Source organism: Phaethon aethereus, assembly GCF_964289735.1.
Source record: "Phaethon aethereus genome assembly, chromosome: 3".
NCBI classification, from domain to species: Eukaryota; Metazoa; Chordata; class Aves; order Phaethontiformes; family Phaethontidae; genus Phaethon; species Phaethon aethereus.
The window spans coordinates 51,408,848-51,434,313 of record NC_138576.1 but is presented as its reverse complement, the minus strand read 5'-3'; the positions used below and the strand labels follow the sequence as shown (position 1 = coordinate 51,434,313).

The 25,466-nt window shown below is 38.5% G+C and overlaps 1 protein-coding gene across 1 annotated transcript in view; it reads left to right on the top strand.

The window, feature by feature from the left end:
* PDSS2 (decaprenyl diphosphate synthase subunit 2) overlaps window positions 1-25,466 on the top strand; it is a 121,154-nt gene that overhangs the window by 52,903 nt on the left and 42,785 nt on the right. The window contains exon 3 of the mRNA XM_081997113.1: window positions 21,890-22,088. Within this exon, the coding sequence (XP_081853239.1) occupies window positions 21,890-22,088 (199 nt within the window). The remainder of the gene's footprint in view (window positions 1-21,889; window positions 22,089-25,466) is intronic.

Here is a 25,466-nt window from a genome sequence, read left to right as displayed (position 1 = left end):
TTACACTGTACAGCCACCTCCCTAGCATGTTGCCAGCAACCTGACTTTACTCCTATTGGCGGGGAAAAGAACCTGGCTTTACTTCCAGCTCAGCACCAACAATCCCAAAAGAGGATGAGGAGGAGAAGTAGCAGCATGATAAACAGCTCTATTTCAGCTGCTGGACAGATTTCCTAAAGTTGAAACTTTCTGCTGGTCTCTTAGGCTTTAGGAAAATATTTCCTTGGCTGCAGAAGCATTGCAAACGTAATGATGAAGTGCAGTGCTCACTACAGAATATGCAAGCAATATCATGCAAGGGTTGATGTCATTGCCTGTACTCAAGCAAAGCATGCATCCCATATTCCCTTGAAACTCCTTCCTACTCCTGTGCTGACGAGAAAGCAGAACTCGCATTTGGGTTTAGGCTGAATCTAAGTAATGGTAATTTATCATGCTAACAGTATCAGAGAACACCTTAGATGTGACACAGGAGCCTAGAGCTCCGTAAGAGGTTTGAGACCCATTTCCTAACTGGTGATCATACTATGGTCTGACACTGTTGCCTTCTTTCAGAGCAAAACTCACTTGGATAGCCACGTATGCAGCTTGCTGTTCTTTTACTTTGCTGCTGGAAATGAGGTTTTTTAATTGAAGCTCCAGGATCATACGTTTCTGGACACTTACAGATTTACACTTCATAGTTGGAGCTAGATTCTTACAGTCGAAGATACCAAGACTGGCTTGGGTCCTTTCACTAAATACCCAAAGGGGTATCTTTTTCTGTTCATGTCTAGCGCTGCCAGACACAACTGGCTAGGGACTGAGGAATCTCCTTGGCTTTATATTGGCTAATGATTTCCTCACATAACCTCTATATTGCAGCTTAAAATGCAGGTGATACCAAAGAACAAACTTATGCCATCTTTTCAGGCCTCAGTATCCTTGGCTGTAATACAGCAAGTTATTTTCTTCGCTCTCTCATGTTTTGCCTTTTTTTTTTTTTTTTTTTGCTGTTAGTGCCAGTTTCAAAAATATCCTCAAGCACTGACATCCATTGAATCAGCTTTGCAGATTTCCTTGGATGCTTGTCAGAGGTTTGGGGAAGGGAAAAAAAAAAAGTTTCCTTTTTTCAATCAAATCTGCTAGTGCATTCACACTGGTGGATCCTATAGTAATTGACAAGCAAAGTCGTTTTTATTCTACCAAACTCAGCAAGTGTGTGTCAGTGTGTGGAGTGGAATATGGAAAGTACTATTTCATATCTGTACTGAAACCTGGTAAATCCAGCAAACAGATTGCTGGATTGGTATTGTCAAGACTGGTCTCTGTCTCTGCCTCTTCTCCCTCAGAATGGTGCAGCTGGCCTTTAAATTAACCTCTTGCAAGACGAACATGCATTCCTACAAGAGGAAGGTACTCACTGGATAAATTTGTCTCTGAATCAGAATTCTTCCTGCTGCTTGGAAGAGTGGTGGTAATACTGTAGTGACAGTAATCATGAACATATACTCCTTTTACTTAGTGTCCTAGTAATGATTTTGGAACCAGCATTGATGCTGCTTCCAACAAAAGCCCAATTTAAGTGGAAGTTAGCAGCAGATGCTGACTGCTTGTTATGGTGATGGGTCCTTTGCTTGTCAGGTTCCAGTAGTAATTCTTACTAAGTGCCCTGGGGTAGCCTTTTTTGGAGAGACACACACATCACACAGTCTGATTTCACATGTTCTTTGTCATTGTGGCTATGCCAGAGTCATCTTGTTCTCACCTTCTTTAAAGAAACATTGATTTGCAACTTAAAGGTCTCCAAGAAATACCAGTTCTTAACAAGAGGGTTCATTCATTCATTAGTTGCTTTTCCTCTGGAAACTTCTTCAGTTGCAAAGAAGTCAGGAGGGGTTAGGTGTCATTCTAAGGACCCTGAAGACAGAGGACATGCTGCTCTGTCCCTTTGCAGTTCCATCTAGCTTACTACCAGCTTTTCTTTGCTAGATATGAAACACTTTGAAACCTTGCCTTAACTAAATTTCCTTCCCCTGGATTCCAAAGTGCTTTATGTCATCTTCAGAGAAAGTTCAACCTTCCATTACCCTCCTTTCAGGGTAAACCAGATGCTGCTGATAGTGCATCTAGGTTCATAGGATAATTCAAGTTGGAAAGGATCTCAGGAGGTCTGTAGACCAACCTCCTGCTCAAAGCAGAGTCAGCAATGAGGTCAGACTCATCTAGCTTTCTTCATGAAGGTCAGGTCTTTCAAGAACATAGTTTTCTTAACAAGGTGATAATCAAAATGTGTTTTAAACAGATGAGTGAACTTTCTGCCCCCTGCCTTTAGCCTCATGCTCTGTGTTTAACGTTGCAGTTGGTGTGCTTTCATGAATATGTAGCTCACAAGAGGCCACACTGATGTTGGCATAATCTAGCCTGTCAGGTGTCCTTAAGGTCACTTGAGAGCTGAAATACCCAAAGAACTTTCCATCCCAAGATTTTCAGAATTAATAATGTGGGCTGTGTCAAGGTCTATTATGAGAACACAAGCGTCTCGTCTGTCCTAGGGATATGCCACCCAAACTTGCTGAGTATTAGTGGGGACTCTAGGAATCTCTTCCATTTCTCATAGGTGACAGCCTGCCATCTGCAGCTCTATCTGTTCTTTCTCTAAAACCTGTGCGATAGCAGGTGTAACAGAGGTGATGCTGTGCTTGTTAGAGCAGTCTTTAATTGCTGTATGCATGAAAGGCAATCAGGCTGCCTCCAGGGAGTTGAAGCTGTGTGAATGATGATCCTTGGACAACCTCAGTCTGTAAAAGTAAATATGGACTAGCATGGTCAAAAGTGTAGAGCTTGTATACTTCTTACAGTATGCTTTTGAGACTTGCATTCTGCACAAATTTACGGAAAGGGACATTGGTTTGTGGACTTAACTTCTGCATGTGTCCTGGACTGTTGTTGAACTGGGATTTTATGGTTGAGAAGGATCTGAAATGGCAATACTCTTTTTTGTATATTTAGCATAATAGTGTATGAGGGGTGAGCACACCTTCTCTGGAGATTGAGAAGATGTAAAATGTGTTCCGCTTTGAGTGGATAAAGAGAGTAAATGCTCCACGAGGGATATGTGCACCTTGGGATCTGCATTCCCTGAGAGCTGCAGTTATTGGCAAGTAGCCTCTGTCCTGTCCTTATGAATGTATCCAAACAACTGAGAGATGATAATGCTGTTCTTCACTCAGAAGACTGTCACATTTCAACGGGAGTAGATGACTACAATAGCGAAGGGCTACCTTCTGGTTTAGGAACAGGTAAATGTTACTCGGGCAAAGAAAGTCTTTTACTGTGTAAGCTGCATTTCCACTTGCTCAGCTCAGCAGTAAAGTTTTGCCAGCAAATTCTACTGTAGACAAGCTTAAAGGTGTTTGTAATTTTTAATAATTGTTGAAATGCATTCCAACTGAAATGTGAGTGGCTCCACATAAATCTATATTTGATTAATCAATAGTGCTATGCAAAGAAATCAGATAGTCTCCCTTTAAAAGGAAGAAAGGAAAATGCAAATCCATTACAAAGCCTCTTGGCTAATAAGCCACGGCAAACGCGAGTAAATTTTGGTGAAAGTGAGCTTAATTGTATTGTTACAGTGTAAGTGACACTTAGAGATTGCCTCGACCTGTTTACTACTAAATTTTATAAAAGCCTTCTTTCTACCTTGCATGGTGTAGGTTTATCTGTGGACAAATTCTGTTTGAGGGTTATTGTAAAAGACAAAGCTCAAATGAAATAAAATCAAAGAATGACCATATAAGTGATGATTTTGGTACCTACAAAAATGCAAAGAGCATGAGTATGTTACTTTTCACTTCATCTTCAGATCTTGCCCTTCTTTCAGTTTCTGTACTCTGAACTGTATAGTATATTAACTTGGGAGATTGGATTTGACTGTTTCTTACCTTCATATTTTGAAGTAAATAAATGATGCCTAACTTTATCATGGACTCATATCATGTGAGGAGTACTTCCATATTTGTAAGAAGAGTGGGTTCTTTTTTTTCCATTACTACTTGTCTGAGTTCACTAGTAATGGAAAACTAGATTAGATTTACCCTGACTTGGTGCAATGCAGAGGGAGTGGCTGTGAACCATAGTTTGGGAGACTTCATGCTGCATTGCACCTATTACCATCAATGATGTAAATCACGACAGAATGTGTTTAAACAAAATAAAAAGCAAGAAATGAGAAAGTTGTAGTAAGACCAGTAGGGTATATAGGAACTCAAAACTCAAAAAAGGCAGAGCTTTTTTCTTTTGTCTGGTGTATGTATTCAAACTGGGAGTTTTAGTGCAGAATAGCTGTTGCACTTTAAATTCACACTGGCTTATTGCACACAAGTCCTGGGTCTCAGCTGCAGATATTGCAGAGATTAATCTTATTAATGGAACTGCTAATTGGTGTTTGACTTCTAATTATAGTAACAATAGGCCATAACAATTAATCCTCACCTTTACTGGGCACATTAGGACTCTTTATCATAAAAATGATTTCCTTTGGGATTTACTGTTCTTATTCCTATCTTCTGGAAGACCGGCTTTCAGCAAAGGTGCGGTATCCCAACTAGCATGTACTTTGAAAGCATAGCTAATTAACTGGTAGAGAAAATGCATGATCCTAAAATATTCAATATCTAAGTACATTAAGAAGTATGATGCTCTTGACAAAATTATTTGTTTGAAAGATAATGGGAAAGTATCTCAAAATATGAGCAGTGGTGTCTTCTATAATCTTTAAGAAATATATAATTTGGTTTCCCAATCCTTGGTAGCTTTCCTTTAGCTTTTAGTGAGAGGAAATCTAAGTGATTATTCTAAATTATTCTATTTAGTTTTTGTTCTCCAGGATAAATCCTGTGAGATTCTTCATCTCATTTACAAGACAAGTCTCAGGAGATGAAAAGCACATACAACTTGATTACATATTCCTATTGATCATCTTCCACCCACAACAATAAAAATCAACTCCAAATACAAATCTAACAATATTACTAATTCATTGCAACCAGTATTTTCTTCATTAACTTTTTATTGTTTTCAGCATACATGGCATGTGCAAATACAGCAATTACGTGTCGAATAAGAAAAGGTCCTCCCTTCACGCGGTAGAATAAATCAAAAGGCACTGCATTAAAGCTAATCAAAGACTGTGCCGAGATATGGACTCAAATCTCGTTCAAAATAAGTCTGTTTAGCACTAGATAGCTGAGCAAGGTAAACTCAGTACGTATATTACAAAAGGGGTTTTGTTTTGATTTTTAAAAAGGAAGTAATTTTCAGTATCATAGAAAGCACAGTAGGGGTGGCTTACCATAGAGGAATCATACCGCTGCCTGCTGCCTGTCTGTCCAGCCCACCCTTTTCCTGGAGCTTCCTCTTCCCACTGCTTATGAAGTGAGCACTGGACTGCCACGATGTGCAGCATAGCATACAAAACCAGAGCAGGGCTGATGAAATTCTCCAGTGGATGAGGAGCAGCTGTGGGAACAACAAAGTCCTGCCTTCATCCTTGTGGGAACTTTTCAAAGGAAGGCCAGATGACCTGTGGGTAACAAGACTTAGCACAGCCTTCCTGGGGCATGGCATCTCCACGCAGCAGAGCACTTTGTCAGAGCTGTTCTTTGGTGGTTTGCTGTACAATCTTTCTCTTTCAACAGATTTCTGCTTCAGAACTTTCACCTTTTCTTAACAACAAACAACAACAAAAAAATCGTATTTGTGAAGAGAAATTCCAACCATCATCTAAGCGCAACACAGTGCTGTGATGAAAGCACACAACAGCTCTGGGGACTGCTTATCTCTCAGAACTATGATGTCAATATGACCAATTGCTTCACAGCAAGTTCTTAAGTAACTGTATCTATGTAATTTATTTGTCCTACAGTCCCAGAATATCTCCTATGCTTTCCCATCTACTGAAGTACCAGCTGTCCTCTTTTCCAGGCACAAACTATTAACTTCTCCCTTGACAAATTTTACATCGCAATTATGCAGTTTCAATACAAATTTCTGCAATACTCAGAAAATTGTAGCCATATGAAGTATTACAAGGCTTACTGTACCAATTCATTTATTTTCTTAATATGATTCAGTCAGTGCTCTCATATAATGTAACTGAAGATATTACAAAATTTTTCATCTGCTAGGGTGGAGTTGAGGAGAAGGTCTTCATTATACTCCACAAGTATATGTATATAAAAATATGTACTGATCTTTGGCATATATGGATATGTATGGAGAATATGTTGTTTCTGTGGCGGTAAGAGATTGTTTTGGGGTTGAGTATAAACAGGAGTTGGCCTGACTGCTAATGAACGATGCCCTCCTGACTCAGAAGGTATCCTTTTTTGCTTAGAGGTCATGAGCTTGTATAAAGACTGTACAACATCCATTGTCTTCCACTTGAAATTATGGCACGTTCTGGACCCTGATCACATTATACATTACGTGAATGAATATTTCTTATCACTTCACTGGTATCTGGCTTTTAACTTTCAGTAGATTTTCATGTGGAATTTGATAGCTCCGAGATGCTTCTAGAGCAAACAACGATGATAATAATAATAATAATTTTAAAAGCATATTATTGCAGGTGCTGTAGACAGGCCATTGTGTTGCTGGACAGGGAAGCCTGGTTATTTGTAACATATTCCAATATAAAGGTGGGCATGCTAGTACATACAGATAGCAGGCAGATAAGGAAAATACAAGGAAAGAGAGAGAAATTACCACTTACTGTACTGCAATAGCCAGGATTGTTCAAGGTAATAAGAAATTTTCCTTGGCATGAAAAGCAGGAAGAGAGGCAAGAGAAGATTGTCTGAAAACCTTTCATGTGTTTTTTGTTGTTGTTGTGTTGGTTTGGGGAGAAAGGGTTCTAAGTTGAAGTCTGGAAGAGAACATTACATCAAAAATTCCTTATTTCAGAGACTGCATTTTCTTCAGAGGGTGACAGCTGGATTGGGAGGAAGACATTTTTGGACTGACTTCCTTTTAAATAGACAATGGCTGAAATAAAAATACATGCTGACATCTTCATACGGTAGATCTTCATCTGCACAAGCAAAGTGGTTTTTTAATTTGATGCAGTAGTAGAAGAGAAATTACTAAGGAACAATAACAAGAATTAACCTGGTGGAAATGACTCATTAATAAAGATTAATCATCTTTGCGTAAACATTTTCAATGGGCTTGAGATGATATTTCAGTAGATTGGAATGGAGAATATTAGTCCTTGTTATGTTTCACCTTGGCTATTAGATTAAGAAGAAAGTTAAATTGTTACTTAAGTTAATAAAAAGGTTTAGGTATGGATGGATTGCAAGAGTAGCAAATCCAGATTTGGAGATAATGGTTGCATCTGAGTTTAAGTTACTAGAAATATGTATGATGGCAGTGATCAGATTTGAGAAGAGGAATAAGGAGTTAGAGAATTAAGGACAAAGATTTCAAGAATGTGAATACCACATGGTATTCTGTGTTGTATTTGAGAAGGTGCTTAGGCAGTCAAAAGAGAAATCAGAAAGATGATGTTTTTTTCTAGGGCTTGCAGGAATTGAAAACTTCTGATCAGCACTGACAGCATGATTATGGAGTATGTTCGGTGCATGTGAGATTTTGGGAGCTTGATCGCCCAACCCTTGAAGTCTATTAAAGTATTTGCAGTTGTAGTTTTTAATTTTTCCAAAGACTTGGCCAAATTTATGTAAATTTTTGTGGAAAGAGAAGATGCAGCCAAATAAATTATGCATGTAATATTTCCAGAAAGGGAAGAAACATAAGAAAGTTTCAGATACTGTGCAGTATTTCTGATTTCTTTCTCATAATTGTTATGTTTCACCAAACCGGTGTTCTGTGAAAAGCTTACTTCAGTCTCTTGCAGCTGAAATTTCATTCTGGCTTCTGATATCCATGCAACAAAAACAGTACAAAAAGTTCAGCTAAATTCATGTGGTCTTCCAGTCAGCAAATTGAATTTTAGCAAAACTACAATAGTGGCTGCAATCAATAAATGATCCTATTTTGTGGACCTAGGGAGGAATTCTGCAGAAATTAGGTTTGTTCTTGAAGGTGGTTTATTAGCATATAGCTGTGTCTCCACCATCACTCACTTGGGGTTAATGTTGCTTGAATTGGTTGATGTAAATTTATCCCTTATTAAAATGTGTAGATTGAATCATTCTGGGATGAAAGCACCAAAAAATGAAAGCATGAGATTTTCAGGTACCTTCTAGAACTGCTATAAATAAGGTAAAAATAGATGGTAATTATGCCGATGGTATAATAGTAGGTAGGTTTTTTTCATCAAAAGACACATTTTCTCAATACCACATGACACTCCATTTGCATAAAATATATACTAATAATAATGATAAAACTTAGCGGACATCAACAAGCACCAAATGCTTGTTACTGTGCTGATACGGTCCCAGAAGCAGCAGTCGTTGCCTTGCTCCAAAAGGTTTATTATCTTTTCCCTGCTGGCGATTCTGTCAACACACCTGGTGTAAGGGGCAAGGTCTCTGAGAAGTCTGCCGTCTCCCTTTATCTATTAGTCTCGCTCCTTGTACATGGCAGGTAATACCCATCTGCTGCATGCTTCTGCTTTGTGAAAAGCAAAAACATTCCTATAATAAACCATTTTAATATATGGTATTCATGTCCCTATCCGGTTCCGAACCCTGAAAGTTCAGGAGGGGACAGGAGAGCAGGTGTGATAACCATACTTTTAATTGCTGTCTAACATAAATGCAGTTACAGCTGTTCAGAATAGGACAGGTTTCCTTGATAGCGTGAGGTATCCATGGTGGTGCAAGCAGTGTATGTCTTGATTTTTTTTCCCTGTTTATTGGTATTTCAGAATATACAGTATGTTTTATATAAGCATGATAAAAAAAAAATATATATTTATCTGTATATAAAATAAACTCCAACCCTATCTGGTACACTATTCTGGTGATTCACATTTTATTTTTTAATGCCTTTTTCCTGTGCAGTTAGACATATGAACAATGGATTCTCTTAACGGGACTGCTCATTTATCAGGTGTTCATTCTTCATTGCATAAAAAAGGTTACCTTTTCTCTTGCATAAAAAGGTTCCATATATTTCAAGTGTCATTAGTAGCAGAACTTTAATGTCAAGGTTGCTGCACCTTAACTTTCAGCTACATTGGATACAATTACAGACAAACTCATCAGAGATATTTCAGAGAAACACTTGGAGTGATAAGTCACACTGGCGGTCGCAGCATAGTTGACAGTACACAGGAATGTGAATTTCTGTTACGTTGGTTCGAACCATCTCCCATAGGCTTTGCAAATAAAATGATAGCCATGCTGCAAAGTCTTGGAGGGCTGAGAAACAACTAATACAAGGTAAGAGAAAGTATGATTATAAAATTGTTAGTAGCTTGTTTCTTCCATTTACATGCACGTGAGACCTTTTATTTCCTTTCGTATCCTTGCAGTTAGTTTTAATGCAAGTATTTAAGTATTTTGGTTAAATGAAACGCAGAATAGTCAAAATGATTTTTAAACCATGAAGTGAAATTTGTTGTGGAATAGATGCATGAACTATAATTGGAGGATATTTATTGTCAAGGGCCTATAGAGCAAATCTGGGTAATCCTGGATGGATGGGCATCCTGGGTGGTGCATAGTGGTTCTGTAAGCAGTCTGGCTGACACATACTGCCATTATAAGGGAAGGAATCTTGGTCATTTCCGTAACAAAATACGTGATTTTCTCCATCATTGTGTTCCTTTTGATTTCTGCTTTGGTCACAGCACTGTCATCCAATACGCAAATTAATCCTTTAGTTCATACCTCATCTTTTGAGTTTTTTCATAAACATACCTTATTCAGTTCTGAGTCTTACTGTCTTTCCTTCCATCATGTATCCTACCATCCCATTTTTTCCAAGGCCTACAGCAGCTGTTGCCAAAGCTTTACATCACCTCCTATCTTGCCCTTTTTAGACTCCTGTTTACAATACCTGCAACTTGCTCACTTCAGTAAGCCAAAAAGAAGACCTTTATGCTAGCTCCATTTTAAACTCCTCTTTTGCCTTGCTCTTCTTCCACCCCATCAGGTTCAAATGTCTTATTATTACCTTCAGTTTTTAAAAATGCAGTACTGCTGTTTTAAGGAAACAGTGGTAGCTCTGTTGTTTCTAGACCACTGGTAGTTGTGCAGAGGTGAGCTTGCTTGTGATCAGCTTTCTTGGAATTGGCCACTGGTTCTTCCATTTTTGAATCAACATTAAAGAATTTAAACATACTCTGAATTCTCTGAAAACTTAGCATGAAAATAACTACATAAAACTTCTGCATAATGTTTACTATGTTCCGTTTAGACCTTTAAATTAGCCTGATGCCCTTTGGATTTTACAATGATTCAGGGGCTTGCGTGTTTCACATTGCACGGGTTTCATATTTGTTTCATATTTGCTGGTGTCTGCCTGCACAAATGCCACCTTGTTGGGGTAAGTAGTTTTGTCAGTAATAAAATGAACCGTGCAAATGGCAGGTAGTAGAACAAACTTGATGCAAAATACTTTTGTTGGTAGAAAACTGTTTACTGTATTGAGTTATTAGAGTACCTGTTCAGTTATCATAGACTTGCATTGCCTGGAATTAATGGAATTCTTTTTAATTTGGTAAGGTGTTTTTTTAAGACCCTGTTAAATGAATCATGCTTTTTATCTTTCAAACAACTGCAAAACGTGGGTAAGATTTATTGGCTAGTTTAACTAGGAAATTATCTATGTGGGATTCCCAAACTGGTGATGTGCTGTTAACGCTGCTCCGTGTTCTTTAGCTACCGATGAAGCATTCACTGAGGATGCGGGAAATCCAGGCTTGGCTCCCTCAAGTATTTGAAAGGATGCAAATCCCCAGTACTCCTCTGTCTGAATTTTCAGAAAAATCCTCTTCATGCAGGGATATAGGACACCTAGGTCAGGAATGCCTGAGTATGTGATGTTGTTTCGCTCCCAGTAACTTTGTGGAGCAGGAACTGGAGTCTGGCTGTCCCACCTTTCTCTCCCATAATCTCCTGGAGACCGACTGACTTTTTTCACTCTTTTGCCATCTGGATGAATGAATAATTCAGCATTTTGTATTCAGCATTTTGTGTAACAGCAGAATGGCTCAGCAGGAGTGGCCGAGGAAGCAGGTGTAAGGATACCCTGGCCCTGTGAGGCGGGTGGCTGCCTCTGATGCGAGACCCAGATTTCCGAGTGACGCTCTGCACGCTTCGAAAGGGGAGCTTGGACTGAAAAGCCAGTTCTCTGCAGTCATGTTGTCAGGTGGCATGTCCAGTGCTCCAGTCCTCCCTCACTCATTTGGAAGTTTTTTGATGTCCAAATGCTGGCTGCCACTTGGAGTTTGGAGGACATCAGAATGTTTTTAAGCAATAAACATATCCTTGCTTGTGCTGGCAAATATTCACATTTTCCCTATTACATCTTTTCACCCACATACCTCCTATAAACACAGAGAAGCATGAAAATAAATGTCTCCAACAGTAATTTTCTAGCTGGAAGCAAATGTATACAGCTGGGTAGAAAGGTACTTTAAATCATATCTTATAGACGTTTTCTCAGAGATGGCATTCTAGTTATTTGAGACCACTGTTTTTCCAACCTGCTGTGAAGGATGAGTTGCCTTTTGGACACTTACGTATTTCCCTGCTGTTAAAGCAGCAAATTGAAAAGCAGATGAGAAAGTTCAAAGCCAAGGCTGAAAGTTCAGTTTCAACTTTTAGTTTTATGACTTTTGTCACTTTGTGTCACAACCTAACTGTTGTTTTCACTTAGTATTATTAATTAAACAATGTAGAGTTTGCTCATTTAAAATAGGCTATCTTTCTTCGTGGGAAATTATAGTGAATTTCATTCTTTTTAGTATCCTGTGTTCAATAATAGTTGAGAGAATAATAGATTCCAGGGACCTTTGATCCACGATTACTGTAAAATAAAAATACAACTTAATTTTTTTTCCCTCTGACCATAATGATTTTAACCTTGTGTACTAATTTGAATGGGCTTGTGGGGGCAGAGTCTTAAATGAGACACAAATGAAGGAAAAATTGCTAATGCTGCCACTGTATATCTAATGAGCACTGTGTAATAAACCATAACCTCTTCAACATTTCTGTGGAAAATGGTGTGATTATTTTGGATGGCTGGCCCTTTGTGTATGGCTCATTACCATCTGGCATAATGTGTATTGATAGAGCCTGTAATTGTCAACTCTTACTTGACATGCTGCCTTTAATAAATGTGACTTGCATGGCTAGAACCCCCAATGGTTATATGGAAAACTGTAATTAAAGAAAATATGTATACTTACGTAAAATACACACCCTTATATACATAAAATAATTTTGTAGATGGTCTCTGTTTTTCTTTATCTCCTGTTTTTGTGGGAACACTTGTATGTATTCCCATGAGTACAGTGCCAAATACATTGCATTACCAATGTGGATACCTAAATGTACAGACAGACGTGAATCCTGAATGTAGGTTGTTTCCTCTTGCAGAACTTGCTTAAAATGAATTTTGAAACATTTATTCTTTATGTGCAGTAAGATAGAATTAATCTCAATATACGTGTGGTTCCCAGCCTGCTGGTGGCTTTGGATGCTCCTGCACTGGCAATGGGAGGTAACTGTAATGCACAAAGTGGCTCTGGTTTTGATGTGTCTCCTGAATAAGGTGGCTGAAATAAATGCATTTGGAAATCCCAATGCTGAAAGCATCTATGTCTCCTTAAAAGAAAATGGGCTGCTGGCCAATAGTAGGTTTTCAGATACAGGGACCAACATTAACTGCTGCCAAATCTACGTTGTCTTTTGTTTATGTTCTGGAAAGTTTCCTTCACATGGCTTTATGGTTCATGAGTACATGAATAACTAAGAGACATGATTTTGCTAGTCAGATTGGCTTGCAATATGAAACAGGCCATAGGATTTCCCCAACTTTAATCAGGTCTCATACTTGTGCTTAAGTAGGATTTAATCAGGTACTGTTTTCAGTTGTGCTGTTGTTGAAGACTCCATCATTACTCTTTATAATAGATTTTGGCAAGTGCCTTCACCCTGGTCTTCTCTGGGTTTGCTTAGGTTCAAGCTACTGGATCTTATTTTATCTTTGCTTGATAATCTGAGTATTTTCTTCTCTTGAACTTTTTTCTGTAGTATAGATACTTAAACCTTCTTTAAATGGCTGTGACCAAGTCAATCTACAGATTCAACATCAGCCTTCTCTGTATGTTAAACAGATTCAGTTTCTCACTTTGTGTGTTTTCTTTTACTCTGATTATTAGTGTGACTCTTCTCTAAATGTTTTCCTGCTTTCCTGAGTTCTTCCTGAATTCAGGTTATCAGTAATGATTTTTGCTGGCATCGGAAACTCAGGGTTGACAGAAATACTACTTTTGCTGGTATTCTTCCCTTAAATCATCAATGGATCCTGTTAACCTTTTTGACCACCATGGTATCCTGTATTTTAACTGATTAGTGGCATGATCTGTTCTTTCACCCTCCTTCCACCCTTTTCCGAACCTTCAGTGTTTTCTTCCTGAAAGAGTCCCTAAACCTGTATGTATATGGTCTGCTTTTTGTAATTCTAGCTGACGTTTTTTGACTGATCTTTTGCAATGCATATTTTCACTTGAGTACAGCATATTGAACCAGCTCAGTTGACTCTGCATGGAGGATGATCCATTCTCTTTGCTGTTGATCAGCTGTCTGTCCTTTTCTGTTGCCTTCCCTCCTGAGTGCAAGTTCTCTGGACTTGCTGACTATAAAATTTTAACCACTGTTGCTGTTCATGAGCATTATTATTTACTACTGAGCTGGAAGATATTTATATCTGGTTGTGTAAATATATTGCTTAAAAATATAACAGGCTTTCTAAAATCCTTTGCCTTTGTGTTATGTTTCTGCCCACCCTTACCTAATGGACCAATGCAGTTCTTCAAATTCTTCATGGCTTTGAGGGTTTTTTAGTATATCCTTTTTTAATTGCCTTTGCTTAGCTTCCTGTCCATCTCTGCATTTTCTTGTTTGTTCCTTTATCAATGTTCTTCCTTGCCCAGTTTCTCTCTGATTTGCAGTTGTTGCTATCAGTTTTCCCGTTTGTTTGAGCCAGAGAGGAATTATAGCTAGTTTGGCTTTGCCTAAGCTGTGATTTTTTGGCTTTTTGTTTTGTTTTTAATCAGCTTAGTCTTTTTAACTGGGGAATTGTGGCTTTTTGGTCATATAGCAAAATATTCTTGAATAGTTCCCAAAAACTGTTCACATTTTTCTGTTTAATTTATCTAGCTGATTCAGCTTGTTTTATCATGGAAAATATCGCTTATGTATAATATTATATACTTCTGAATATTATATGTCATGTTTATAAAGAATGTTTGTATACTGATATGGTTTTGATTATATTGTTTTCATATAACAAATGTGTTGAGATCATTTTCACTTGTACCTACATTTTTAGTTCCGATACCAGCTCTTTGTAGCAAATTAAAATTTTAATAGAGAATTCAAGTTGAATGCAACATTTCTTAAGCTAGGAAATTTCCTTTTAGAAACTCGATGGTGACAATACATTATACTACCGATACACATTATTCAAAGTAAGTTCTTACGTAGTATCTGCGTCTTTATTTACTTAATGAGAGAAGTATCTCTTTAAAGAAATAAACATCTTGGCTTTTGATATGACTTGATGCAGTACTTGATATGGTCTACATAGTTGTTAATCTATGGTGGACACCAACTAGAATTTCAACTTCTCTTTTATTTATTAGAAGTTTAAGTCTTGATAATTGCCTTATAAAAAGACAATACTGCATTTGACAGCTTTACTTGAATTTGGAAATGTGAATCTTCCCATTGGGATAGTCAGTGATATCAAAATGGGAATTATGGTATGTGATTTTAATAATGCCAAATTTTAATAAATTTGACAATATGCTTATAAATTAGTAGCTCTAGGTTTTTATTGCTGATTTCTTAGCATCACTGTTCAAGTAATCCAAGAAATCTCTTTTTCCAGATATCTTACTAATTTTTTTTTCTTTACATCTTCAGGTGAATACTTTTGTTTTTTCTTTGGCTTGATTTGTTAAGTTACGCTTGCCAGCCCTCTTTTAAAAAAAAAAAAAAAAAGCCATAAAAGTTAAAGGGTAAAGCCACCTTTTTTTAAACATATTTATGCGAATACTGGCTCATGTCTAGAGTCTACTTTTTCTCCCTTAGCAGTGTAGAAAGGGTCTCTAAGAAAAGGAAAAGTAATTGATGTCTCTCCCCTTTAAACATTTTCTAGTGCACATGAAATCTGTAGTAACTGAAAAAGGATGTGAAGCTGTGTAAATTTCTCATATCCTTGTCTATGGGGTTAAAAAACATACCTAGGCTTGCCACCACATCTCATGTCTGGTTTGAGCAATGCAAATGTTTTTTTAATACCTGTCCCTTGCAAAACGTCCTTTGCATCCTTCTTGCTATAAAAGTCCTAACATGACAAGGACTGTATGGCGAGTATATCTGGATTCTTACCTTGTCAGCCCAGCCTGCCTGCTCCCGACCTGTTCACTCAGCTGTATTGTTACTGGTTTTCTGGATTTTACAATGGTTAGATACTTCTTACTGTGCAGGTTTCCTCTTGACGATCTATTCTTTATTGGTCCCAGCCTGCACGTCTGCCTCCAAGTCCTGGAGAAAACAGTTTGATTAGCGATGCTGGTGGTATTCTTCTGCTGGCTTCTCTGATTTAACACTTTTTTTTTTTTTTTAAATTAAACTTGGGGTAGTGATTCTTACCAGATCTTTGTCTAGATTCTCTCACCTGCTCCCCAGAATTGATGCTTTTGCTTCCAGGCTGTGAATATTTTTCTTTTAGCCTGTGCGCTTTGAAAGGGGAATTGCCGTGATGTTGCCACGCAGCACAAGAAAAATGTGCTGTAGGTTGTGATACTGTTACTTTGCTGGCCACTGATGCCCAATATAGGAGTGAGCCAGACAGAGCCTTCAGACTCTTCAAGTTCACCAGTTAGGGCTTAATTTTGCTGGGAGGTGATGATGCAAATGTGGATTGCTTGCAGTCCAGTGCAGGCAGCTGGCTCCAAGGCTTGAGGGCTCCTAGTTAAAACTGTGATGACACAGCCCTGGCTGTCTTTGCACATCAGTGGCACTGGTTTGGAAACTAATACAAATTGGTTAAGCTTCATGTTGCTGTCTGGAGTAGAGGAGGAATTGGTTGGTCTGTGGTAGACCTATATTAATTATCAGTGAGGTCAAGACTGCCAAAACCTTTCTTTGTAAGTCCTGCATTAAGAAAGGGAACAGGACCCTGACTTCAAGTGCCTCTCTGCCCTGCTGCTGACTACACACAAAGCTTATGGAAAGGCTTGCTGAATTTAAGTGAACATCTGCCCTCTATAAATCAGAAAATATCTTCAAATCCTATAATAGGCTGAGGGAAGAGCTTACTAAGACAAATTAGGGGGAAAATAAATTAAGCAATATGCAGTGGTGGGGGAGGTACAGAATGAAAATGGAAGAACTTTTCAAGAATGAAGAAGGAAAAATACGTGATGGAGTGTAGGTAGAAGTTTTACTTCAAAAACTTTGTGATGGTAGGTAGAGAAGGAGATGAAAGAAAATAAGATACGTAGCCATTTTAAAAATAAATTGATTGGCAGGAATGCAATTAAACGGCATACTCAATAAATTTCATAGACTTGATGTCTTTCAACTTGATTTATCCCTCAGGTGGAAGATGCCCCTACAGTAGTTTAGTGACCAAGGTAGGAGGAACCATAGAAGTCTTAGTCTCTGACCTTGTTAAAGCATAGCAGTGGGTAGATATTTTCTGCCTGGATAAGATACACGGATCATGGTCTGTTTCCATGAAATATTAACATTTTAAATTATTAAATGGTTCTTTGCATAACGTATCATCATTTGAGAAGGCCAGTGTATTTCTGACGGTTGGTTGCTAATGAAATGTAAACTGACTCAAGTTTTCTTGCTGTTACTGAAAGCTTGAGTTTCCATCACAAATATTGCAGAGGAGTATTTAAGCCGAAGTGCTCTTTTGTTCACAGCAATACAATTGAGCTATTTAGTGTTTCTATTTTCTCATATGTTTTGCAAAATGCTATTACTTCTTTTTAGAGTAGGACTTGAAATTAGGGACTGCAGTCACTTACAAGAACTCTTAAAGAGATTGTACTGGCTAACATTTCATAGCTGCAAGCCTTTAAAGATAACAAGGAGGGTATTCAGGATGACAGGAGGGAACGCTGCAAAATTAATTTTAAAAGGCTGCATAGGAAATTTGGTATCAAAACCGATTTTGTTTCAATATTTTGCTAGTTCCCCTTGCCATTTCATATAGTTTTGTGTAGGCTTTAAAATTTGTGTTGAAATCTGCATGAGATATTAATCTCTAATAAGACCATTAGTAATGGTGATACTGTGATGAGGCAGAATCCCAGGCATACATATAGGGAATTTTAATCCAAAATGAAATTGTGAAATGCGTTTTTTGAGATAGAAGCATATTTGCAAAGTTTCTCCATTAATTCTTTACTTTTATCTGTAGATGTGGTGCTTGTATGAATGTGGGGTTTCTACAAAATCTGTTTTTCTTACTTGGGCGTTAGAGCAGCGGGATGTTGCTGCTGCTGCATTAGCTTATAAGAGCAGATATAAAAGATTTCTTGAAGTCTGCTCAGCAGTTTATCAAAGTTCACCAAAACATACTTGAATGTCAGTGCTCTGTGTGACTTCATTGGGGAGGGGGGAGCAAACAGGAAGAATAGAAATTGCACTTGTTTTTCTTGTTGCGGAGTCTAATTGTCTATGTAATTTTGCATTTTTCTAATAGTTTCCTGCAAGCTGGTGTTTCACAGTCCTAGAGTCAATATAGCTCCAGCTGACCTTGCTGAAGAGTTTTTTAATTACTTACAAAGTTAGTGTTTCCTATGTACTTTCTGAGATGACATTTGCAGCTTGAGGAGCTCATAACCTAAGGGATACTTACAGCAAGCATTTTACAGAGATTTAGGTTCGTTACCCTGATACTAGAAGTGCGGGAAGAAGGAGTCAAGAGGAGAAGAACAAGAGACAACTTACATTCTGCTCTCTTTTACAAGCCACGGGCAAGAAAAGTCTGTGAATTAAGATTTTCATAAAGTAAAGAGTAGGGTAAAAAAGGAAGAGAGCCAAGAACAAGTCTGAGGATCTTAACAAAGACTGGACGAGGGGTTGGGGGAAGTATTCACTGAAGGGGTAGATAGTAACGGGCTTGAAAGGGTAATGAGCCAGTATGTCCTGTGGTCCTGTTTACACAAACAGAGTTGGTGGAATTTCTGACCTTGGAGACTTTAAAAAGCCACCTAGACATGGTCCTGGGCAACTGTCTCTGGGTGGCCCTAGCTGAGCAGCAGGGTTGGACCAGACGATCTCCAGAGGTCCCTTCCAACCTCAAACATCCTGTTATTCTCTTCATTGAGGAGGGCGGGGGGGTGCTGTGTTTCACAATTAACTCCGCTTAAATAATGCACCTAACAGCAGAACTTGTGCCTGTTTGACTGTGACCCATCAAAACTTCTTAGTAAGGTCCTCCAGGTACTGTCCAAGCTTCTGTGCCACCCTCTTTGGAACAACTTTACTGCATGGGGGTTGATTTTTGGAAGGGGAGACAGAAAAGGAGATTAAGGGATGTGTGGAGCTCAAGACATTATCGTCTCTTAAAACATGACATCTGTAAATGGAGTTTCTGGGGCAGTTGGTGGTGGTTTGCAGGGAGTTCTGTGTGAAGACCATGAAAGACAGATGGAAATTTTTTGTCATTTTGTGAAAAAGCGTTCTTTATTCTTAGCCTGCTTCTATTTAGAGACTTAGTGTAGTTTAAAAATGTTAACTATTTTCTCAGTACTACCTTGCTATGGAAGTAATTCTTGTGGCAACGACTTCTTTGTTGTGTGAACATGAGCTCTGGAGTGGGAACAGAATGGAAGCAGTAGGAGTTTGTAATCCCATTGCCCTGTTGTTTTTGCTTTTGTATTCTGTTGTATGTTGTTGTAAGTCCAACATTGCGTAAACATTATTTTTTTTGTATTTTGGGATTAGCTGCTTTCAAATACAAAATTATTTAATCACTGAATTGTGCTTCAGATCAAGAAAGCTGTATATAGTATTGCTTTAGCCATTCAATAGCGACTTAATAACAGTGCGGAATTTTTTGCTGGATGCTTTACAGAGTCATGTCAAGAGCCCTCCTGTATCTGTAGGAGCACTACAGACTCCTTGGTTGTGCCTGGATATTGTGGGGGTTATCACACACACCAAAAAAAAAAAAAAAAAAAAAAAAAAAAAATCTGTTGCCTGAGATTTCTGCTATAGCTTTGGTTCTTATGTTTTTAGTTTGCTAGAGAGAGGGTGGAAGAGCGGTGCATAAGATTAGAATTGGATGCAGATTATCTGCCTAATATGGTTCTCGTTAGCACAAATAATATGAATACTGTTTGGAGAACAAACGGATTACAGAAAAAGAAATGAAAACATCCAGATCCTAAGCATTTGGAAAGCATGACACTGATGTATTTGTGTAACCTTTTCATGAAGAGCAATGCTGAAGTCAAAGAGGGGATTTTGATTTCCTTCATTAAAAGCTTATTAAATGAAGAAATAGGACAGTCGTTGTTATACTTCAATAGTTGGGGGTCGCAGAGGCAGGCCTGATCTCCTCAGGATATTAATGCCTGCTTTCAGCTGGGGAAATGAGCCGTCGCTTGAGTTAGCCGCAGCTTTATGCGATCGTCACTAGGGATCCCCATATGTCCTGGGATCTGCGGCAGTCGGAAATGGCAGAGCTCGGCAGCCGGGAGCAGAGGGCTCTCATTGCTATTCATAACAGGTAGCTCGGCTCAATCTGCCCAGAGCAAGTCTGTTTAATGTTGATCAGCTGTCCATCTGATAAACTGAATTGATATGGACATTTCCTCCAAGGGCTGCCCTGACAATGACAGCAAGAGCATCGGGAAGTCTTGTTAGTCTTTTTCTCCGAGCTTGAAATTTTATTAACCCTTTGTTAGAGCCAAGCCAGGCGTGATTACAGTACTGTGGCTGTAGGTTGTGTGAGTTTCTCCCTTGCCTCTTTGAAAAACAGCATCAACCTTCAATTTTGTTGTCTACATGGAGAATGGCTAGCGGTTTTGTTTTCAGATTGATTTTCTCTGCATGGAGCAAAAATTGTGAATTATAAAGGCAGCTTTTAAAATGGCTTAGGTTTTTTGCGTGTGACAAAATACGTTGGGAACCTCTGTTTATCCTCTCCCCCTGAGCTCATCTACCTTTTGCATGCCTGCCCAGGCTGTGTGGCTCTACCAGCTCTTCTCGCTTGCTAATTGGCACAGATCAGTGGTCTGAAACGGTTGCTGCTGGGGCTCTTTGCAGGTCAGATATATTTGGGGCAGAAGGTTACTTGAGATTAATATCATTCGGGGCGGGTGCATCACATCTGCACTGTCCAGAGGAAACTGTATTAATTTACTCAGTTCTGTGCCAGTACTGAGGCAGAAACTAACCTGAGCATGTATCAGCAGGTATATGTGTCTGTGAAGGTATGGAGCAGTTTGGTTACAGGGAGCGTAACATGCCTTTGTCCTGGGTTGAAATTTAATTTGAACTTTAACTCCTTTTACTCATCTGTCTAGTTGATCAGCATGCCTTTACATTTTTGCTCTTTTATGAAGTCTCCATGACATAAAGGGAACTGCTTGAGCCAAAAAAGATGTGAATCTGCTGAAGATTTCATAAGGGGGTGGGGGGGAGCCCGTGTGTATCTAGGTTTGCGGTGTTAAGAGGATGCTCCAGTGCGTTGCTCTGTTCCCACCTCCCCTTGTGCCTGCTCAGTTCTTATGTCTGTTCATCTCTCTGTTGTAGTTCTGAGCTGAGGTGACGTCTCAGGGCTCTGTGGAGTGACAGCCACTATCAGGGGCTACAGGGTTGAATTGCAGGAGGAGGGAAGGAGAGGATTGTGCTCATGACTCTTTTCATGCCTTCTCCAAAAAATGAAAATAAATAGAGGGCAAGCCTCTCACAGGGATTTGAAACCCCTAAATACAGAATGTAGCACACTGTGTTGGAATAAAAAGTGATTTGTAAACCTATCCAAATAAAATTGTGTCTGCCCCTTTGCTGGACAATCACCTTTGCTGCTTCTGACTAAAACAACCAGTGAAATATCATTAGTACATGGTTTTAAAATGTTCAGCAGCTTCTCCTCTCCCCCCTATGCCCTTCCCCCTTGGCGTTATCGAACTGCAAGGTATCCTGTTATTAATTTAACTCTAATTTGAGCAGTCATTGACTGCAGCATTGTTACGGTGTTCAGATCGGCTTGCTCGTGACTCCCCTGCTGATATGTCCTTTGTTCCTTCCCATCAGTACTTTCTGCTTGGCATTTTCTTCATGTCGGTGTCCCTCAAGCTTCTAGAAGACAAAACAAAAAAAGAAAGCACCATGAGGACTGTATTGATTGCTTACCTTTTTTTCACGAAAGAATTCAAACAAAGGACAGCGTTCTTCCAAATGGAACCTGTGGTACCTGTGGCTTACCTGGAAATACTTAGGGGCCTGATGAGATACTTCTCTCTGCTTAACGCTTCCCGGTTGTGGCTTCTAGAAGTAAATAGAAGAGCTATATGATAATTAATAAAATATCCGTTTAGTATGTAACATGGCCTGTGGTGGTCTGTCCCGTCCCTGCGTCCCCCCCCCCCCCCCCCGAATCTGTATTTTTATTCGTGGCATCAAAAATAATTGTACTTTTTCTTTGCTTTCAGTCAACGAAGTCTGGCTGAGATTACGGAACTGATCCACACTGCCTTTCTGGTGCATCGTGGCATAGTAAATATTGGTGAGCTCAAGGCTTGCGATGGCCCACTGAAGGATATGCAGTTTGGAAATAAAATGGCTGTTTTAAGTGGAGATTTTCTTCTGGCAAATGCTTGCACAAGCCTTGCACAGTTGCAGAATACCAAGGTAAAAAGAAAAAAAACTCTTCTATTGGCAGACAAGTAACTATTAGTGAGTCTTCCAAAAGAGAGGTCCTTCAACAAATCAGCAGTTATGATATGTATGTATATATGGAGCATCCTTTTAAAAATCAGCATGTGTACATTGTAGCTGTAGATGGACGGACAGGCTGCTGCTGCTGTGAACATGTTTACCACTGTCCTATAGAATTACTGTGGTGAGGCCTTTCGTAGACATTCTGGAGTAGTGTAGCAAGAGATAGTAATGGATGAGTGGTTAATTTGGTGAATTTAATGTATATGCAGTGGCATCCTCATGACATGTCAGAGTACAACATCTGGCAGACTGCCAGCTGAAGGCACGTTTGGTTTGTTATTTTGTTTTACCTTGTGCTTTGTGAAATGTTTGTCTGTCTTAGAGAAGGGAAGACAGACAAACTTTCTTTCTTGCGGGGAGAAGCTTCATTCCTTTGTCTACAGGGTGCTCAGATGACTTTTTACTCTTAATGAAATTATTTTATTAGGCATTTGGACACCCCTGAGTATTGGATTGCCCTATTAAGATGGATGTACTGGCTTCTAAAGGGCAACTGCAATCCTGCTGCTCAGCCAAACTGTTTGAAACTTTACAGGCAAATGTTTTTCATGACAAATGAATCGTAGAGCTGTACGATCCTAGAAAATGAGAGTGATGGAGACCTTAAGAGATCATCTCTGTAGTCGGTTCTTCTTTTCCCCAGACAGGATCAGCTACACCAAATCATTCTTGACACGTGTCTGTCTAGCATGTTCTTAAAACCTCCTGTGGTGCAGAGAGATTCCTGGGCATCCCTGTGCCAGTCTAGTGTAACACCTAACTACGTGTATGGCTGAAGAGCTTAGTGTGCCATTCTGGTGGAAACAGAGAACAAGTCTTCTTTGCAGGGGTACTTTTTATATGTCTGAAGATTGCTGACAGATCATAACGTAAAATAAATGTCTGTCTCGTGCAGTTGTCAATAATCAATGTAGTTTTAGTCCTGAGCTTAAGGAGTCTGTTGTTTTTAGATTCTCATGCTAAAGCTCCTCATGGTGGTAGTTGAGTATTTCTGTACTGCTATAATCATAAGTGTGACAGTTTCTCTCAAAAGTGGTGTCATTTTGTAACATAGAGCTGTGAATCAGATGTCAATCCGCTGGAATAGCGGGTTAAGCCATTACGGTGATAACTGGTAGTAAGTATTCAAATAAAGTTTTAAATAGTGCAAAATTTTAGTCATACCATATCCAAAATGGGGTGCAGTTGATTTTACTAATTATTGTTGATTTGTATCTGTTTGGGGTTTGTTTTTTTTTTTTGGTACTTAGTAAGGTTCTCAAGACAGACCAAAGGATTTAACCCAACATCAATTTTTCTTTCAACAGAAGAGGAAACTTTTATAAAATGTAGCACCTATTAGTTTGCATTTTGTACATCATGTAGTATTGCAGCAGCAATGTGTAATCCCTGCAGACTTGCCAGGAAACAAGCCTACAGTGAAATGAAGCACAAGTGCAAAGAAATACTTTTTTACTTTTTTTTTTTTAAAGCAATCATTATACTGCATGTCGGAAAATTCTGCCAAAACATTTTAGCACTTTTTTCATTTTTTTGACATCTAAATACTTTCATAGCTTCCACATACGATAAGTGGGATGCCATTATGGAAACTGATTGACTTAGTAAATTATTCTTTTTCATACGTCTAACCCTACTAGCGAAGTTAGAAGAATTGAAGTACAAGCTATAGAAATCTCTTGACAGGTGCAATGATTTAAACATACTGTATTTATTCTTTTGTAAATGATGAATTTTCAAATTTGGCATCTGTTTTTCAGCAGTGTGAAATAACTGTGACTTTTTTCCTTCATAATGTTTTGTTTTCTTTGATGTACAAAGTAAAAATCACAGTACCACTTTTTTGCTGGCATTTATTTGGTATCTCAGCAAATTGGCTAATGAAATGAGCAGCATTGTATCGTACATGGTACTGACCATGGTAGGCTGTAACCTCTATAGACGTGCATAGCTGTTGTACAGACGAGAATTTAAGCTAAAGGGGCTTTTAACATTAACTGAAACCACTGCTACCAAGTTAATTTTATTGTGCTGTTAAACTCTTGTCTGAGCTTGTGTATGATGCATTTATCTCTGTGCTTCTCTCGGGGCTGACAATTAGATGTGAAATCCTGTAGTTGTAATGAAATGCAGAGCTATTTTATAATTGCCAAGGGTAAAATTAGTAAAGTCAATTATTTTCCCTTAGGCTTTTCCCTGTAGATATTAAAAGGCTGCGAGGTAATTGCCTCAGGTAACACTTTGATTTTTAAATAACATTAAATATAGGAATTGTTGTTGTTAATTCGTAGTAATTTTCCTCTTCTTGCTACTGTTGTAGAATATAACTGTAATGATGTTAACAAGATTCAAGGCTCAGGGTTGTGTTTTTGGAGGTTTCTTTTAAACTAGTGTTCATATTTCTCATGTGTTTGCTAAAGTTATTCAACACAAGGGTTTGGGGGGTGTTTTGTTGCTTTGTGTTTTTTTAAATATCTTACATACAAGGACTCAAGGTTTCTTGAAATGTCAGTTAGGAAGCCTCCTGTAAGATACATTCTGCTGTTACACTGTTATAAAGTCACCTAAAATTTTAGTTTTTGAACACACAACAATTTAGAAGAAAGCATTCTCATTTTCTACTTTGTGAAATTATGAGACGTTGATTATGATTACAAAGTTAGTATTGACTGAGGCTTAAAATAAAAGGGCAGATGCAACTGCATGCTACATTTTTGTAATTACATTTTGTAATTATGGCAAAGTCCTACATTTATTCAGACAATAAAAACTGTTTAAAAAATGAACAGTAATTTCTTAAAAAAAACTTTTACAGCTACAAAGCAGTAGATTGATCAGAACACTGCATTTATAACTCTTTTGTATGTTCATGTTAACTTTCTGATCACCTATCCTTTTTTTGTCCACTTTGTATTTTGGATAGTGGCTTTTCTTGCCTTGCTGATTGCGGTGATAAATTATGTTGTTGATTTAAGGTAACATGGATACAACCTTACTTCAGAACTGCATCCTCTAGTAGATTGGACATTGCTAATCCATGGACTTTAGAACAGAATTGTCCTCCAAGAGGAATTGGTTGGGATCTTTTAGTAGTTGGTGTATCAGTAGTGGGTTTAGGAATGATGAGCCTTTGACAAGGAACGGCATGCTGGTTTTTGCAACTTAAATAACAAGAGAGTAATGCCTGGTAATGTTCTGATTTGTTGGTTTGGGCTGTGTTTATATGGGATGATGGAGTTATTTTGATAGGTTTTCTCATTTTGAGGTTGTGGTGTTTTGATACTACGA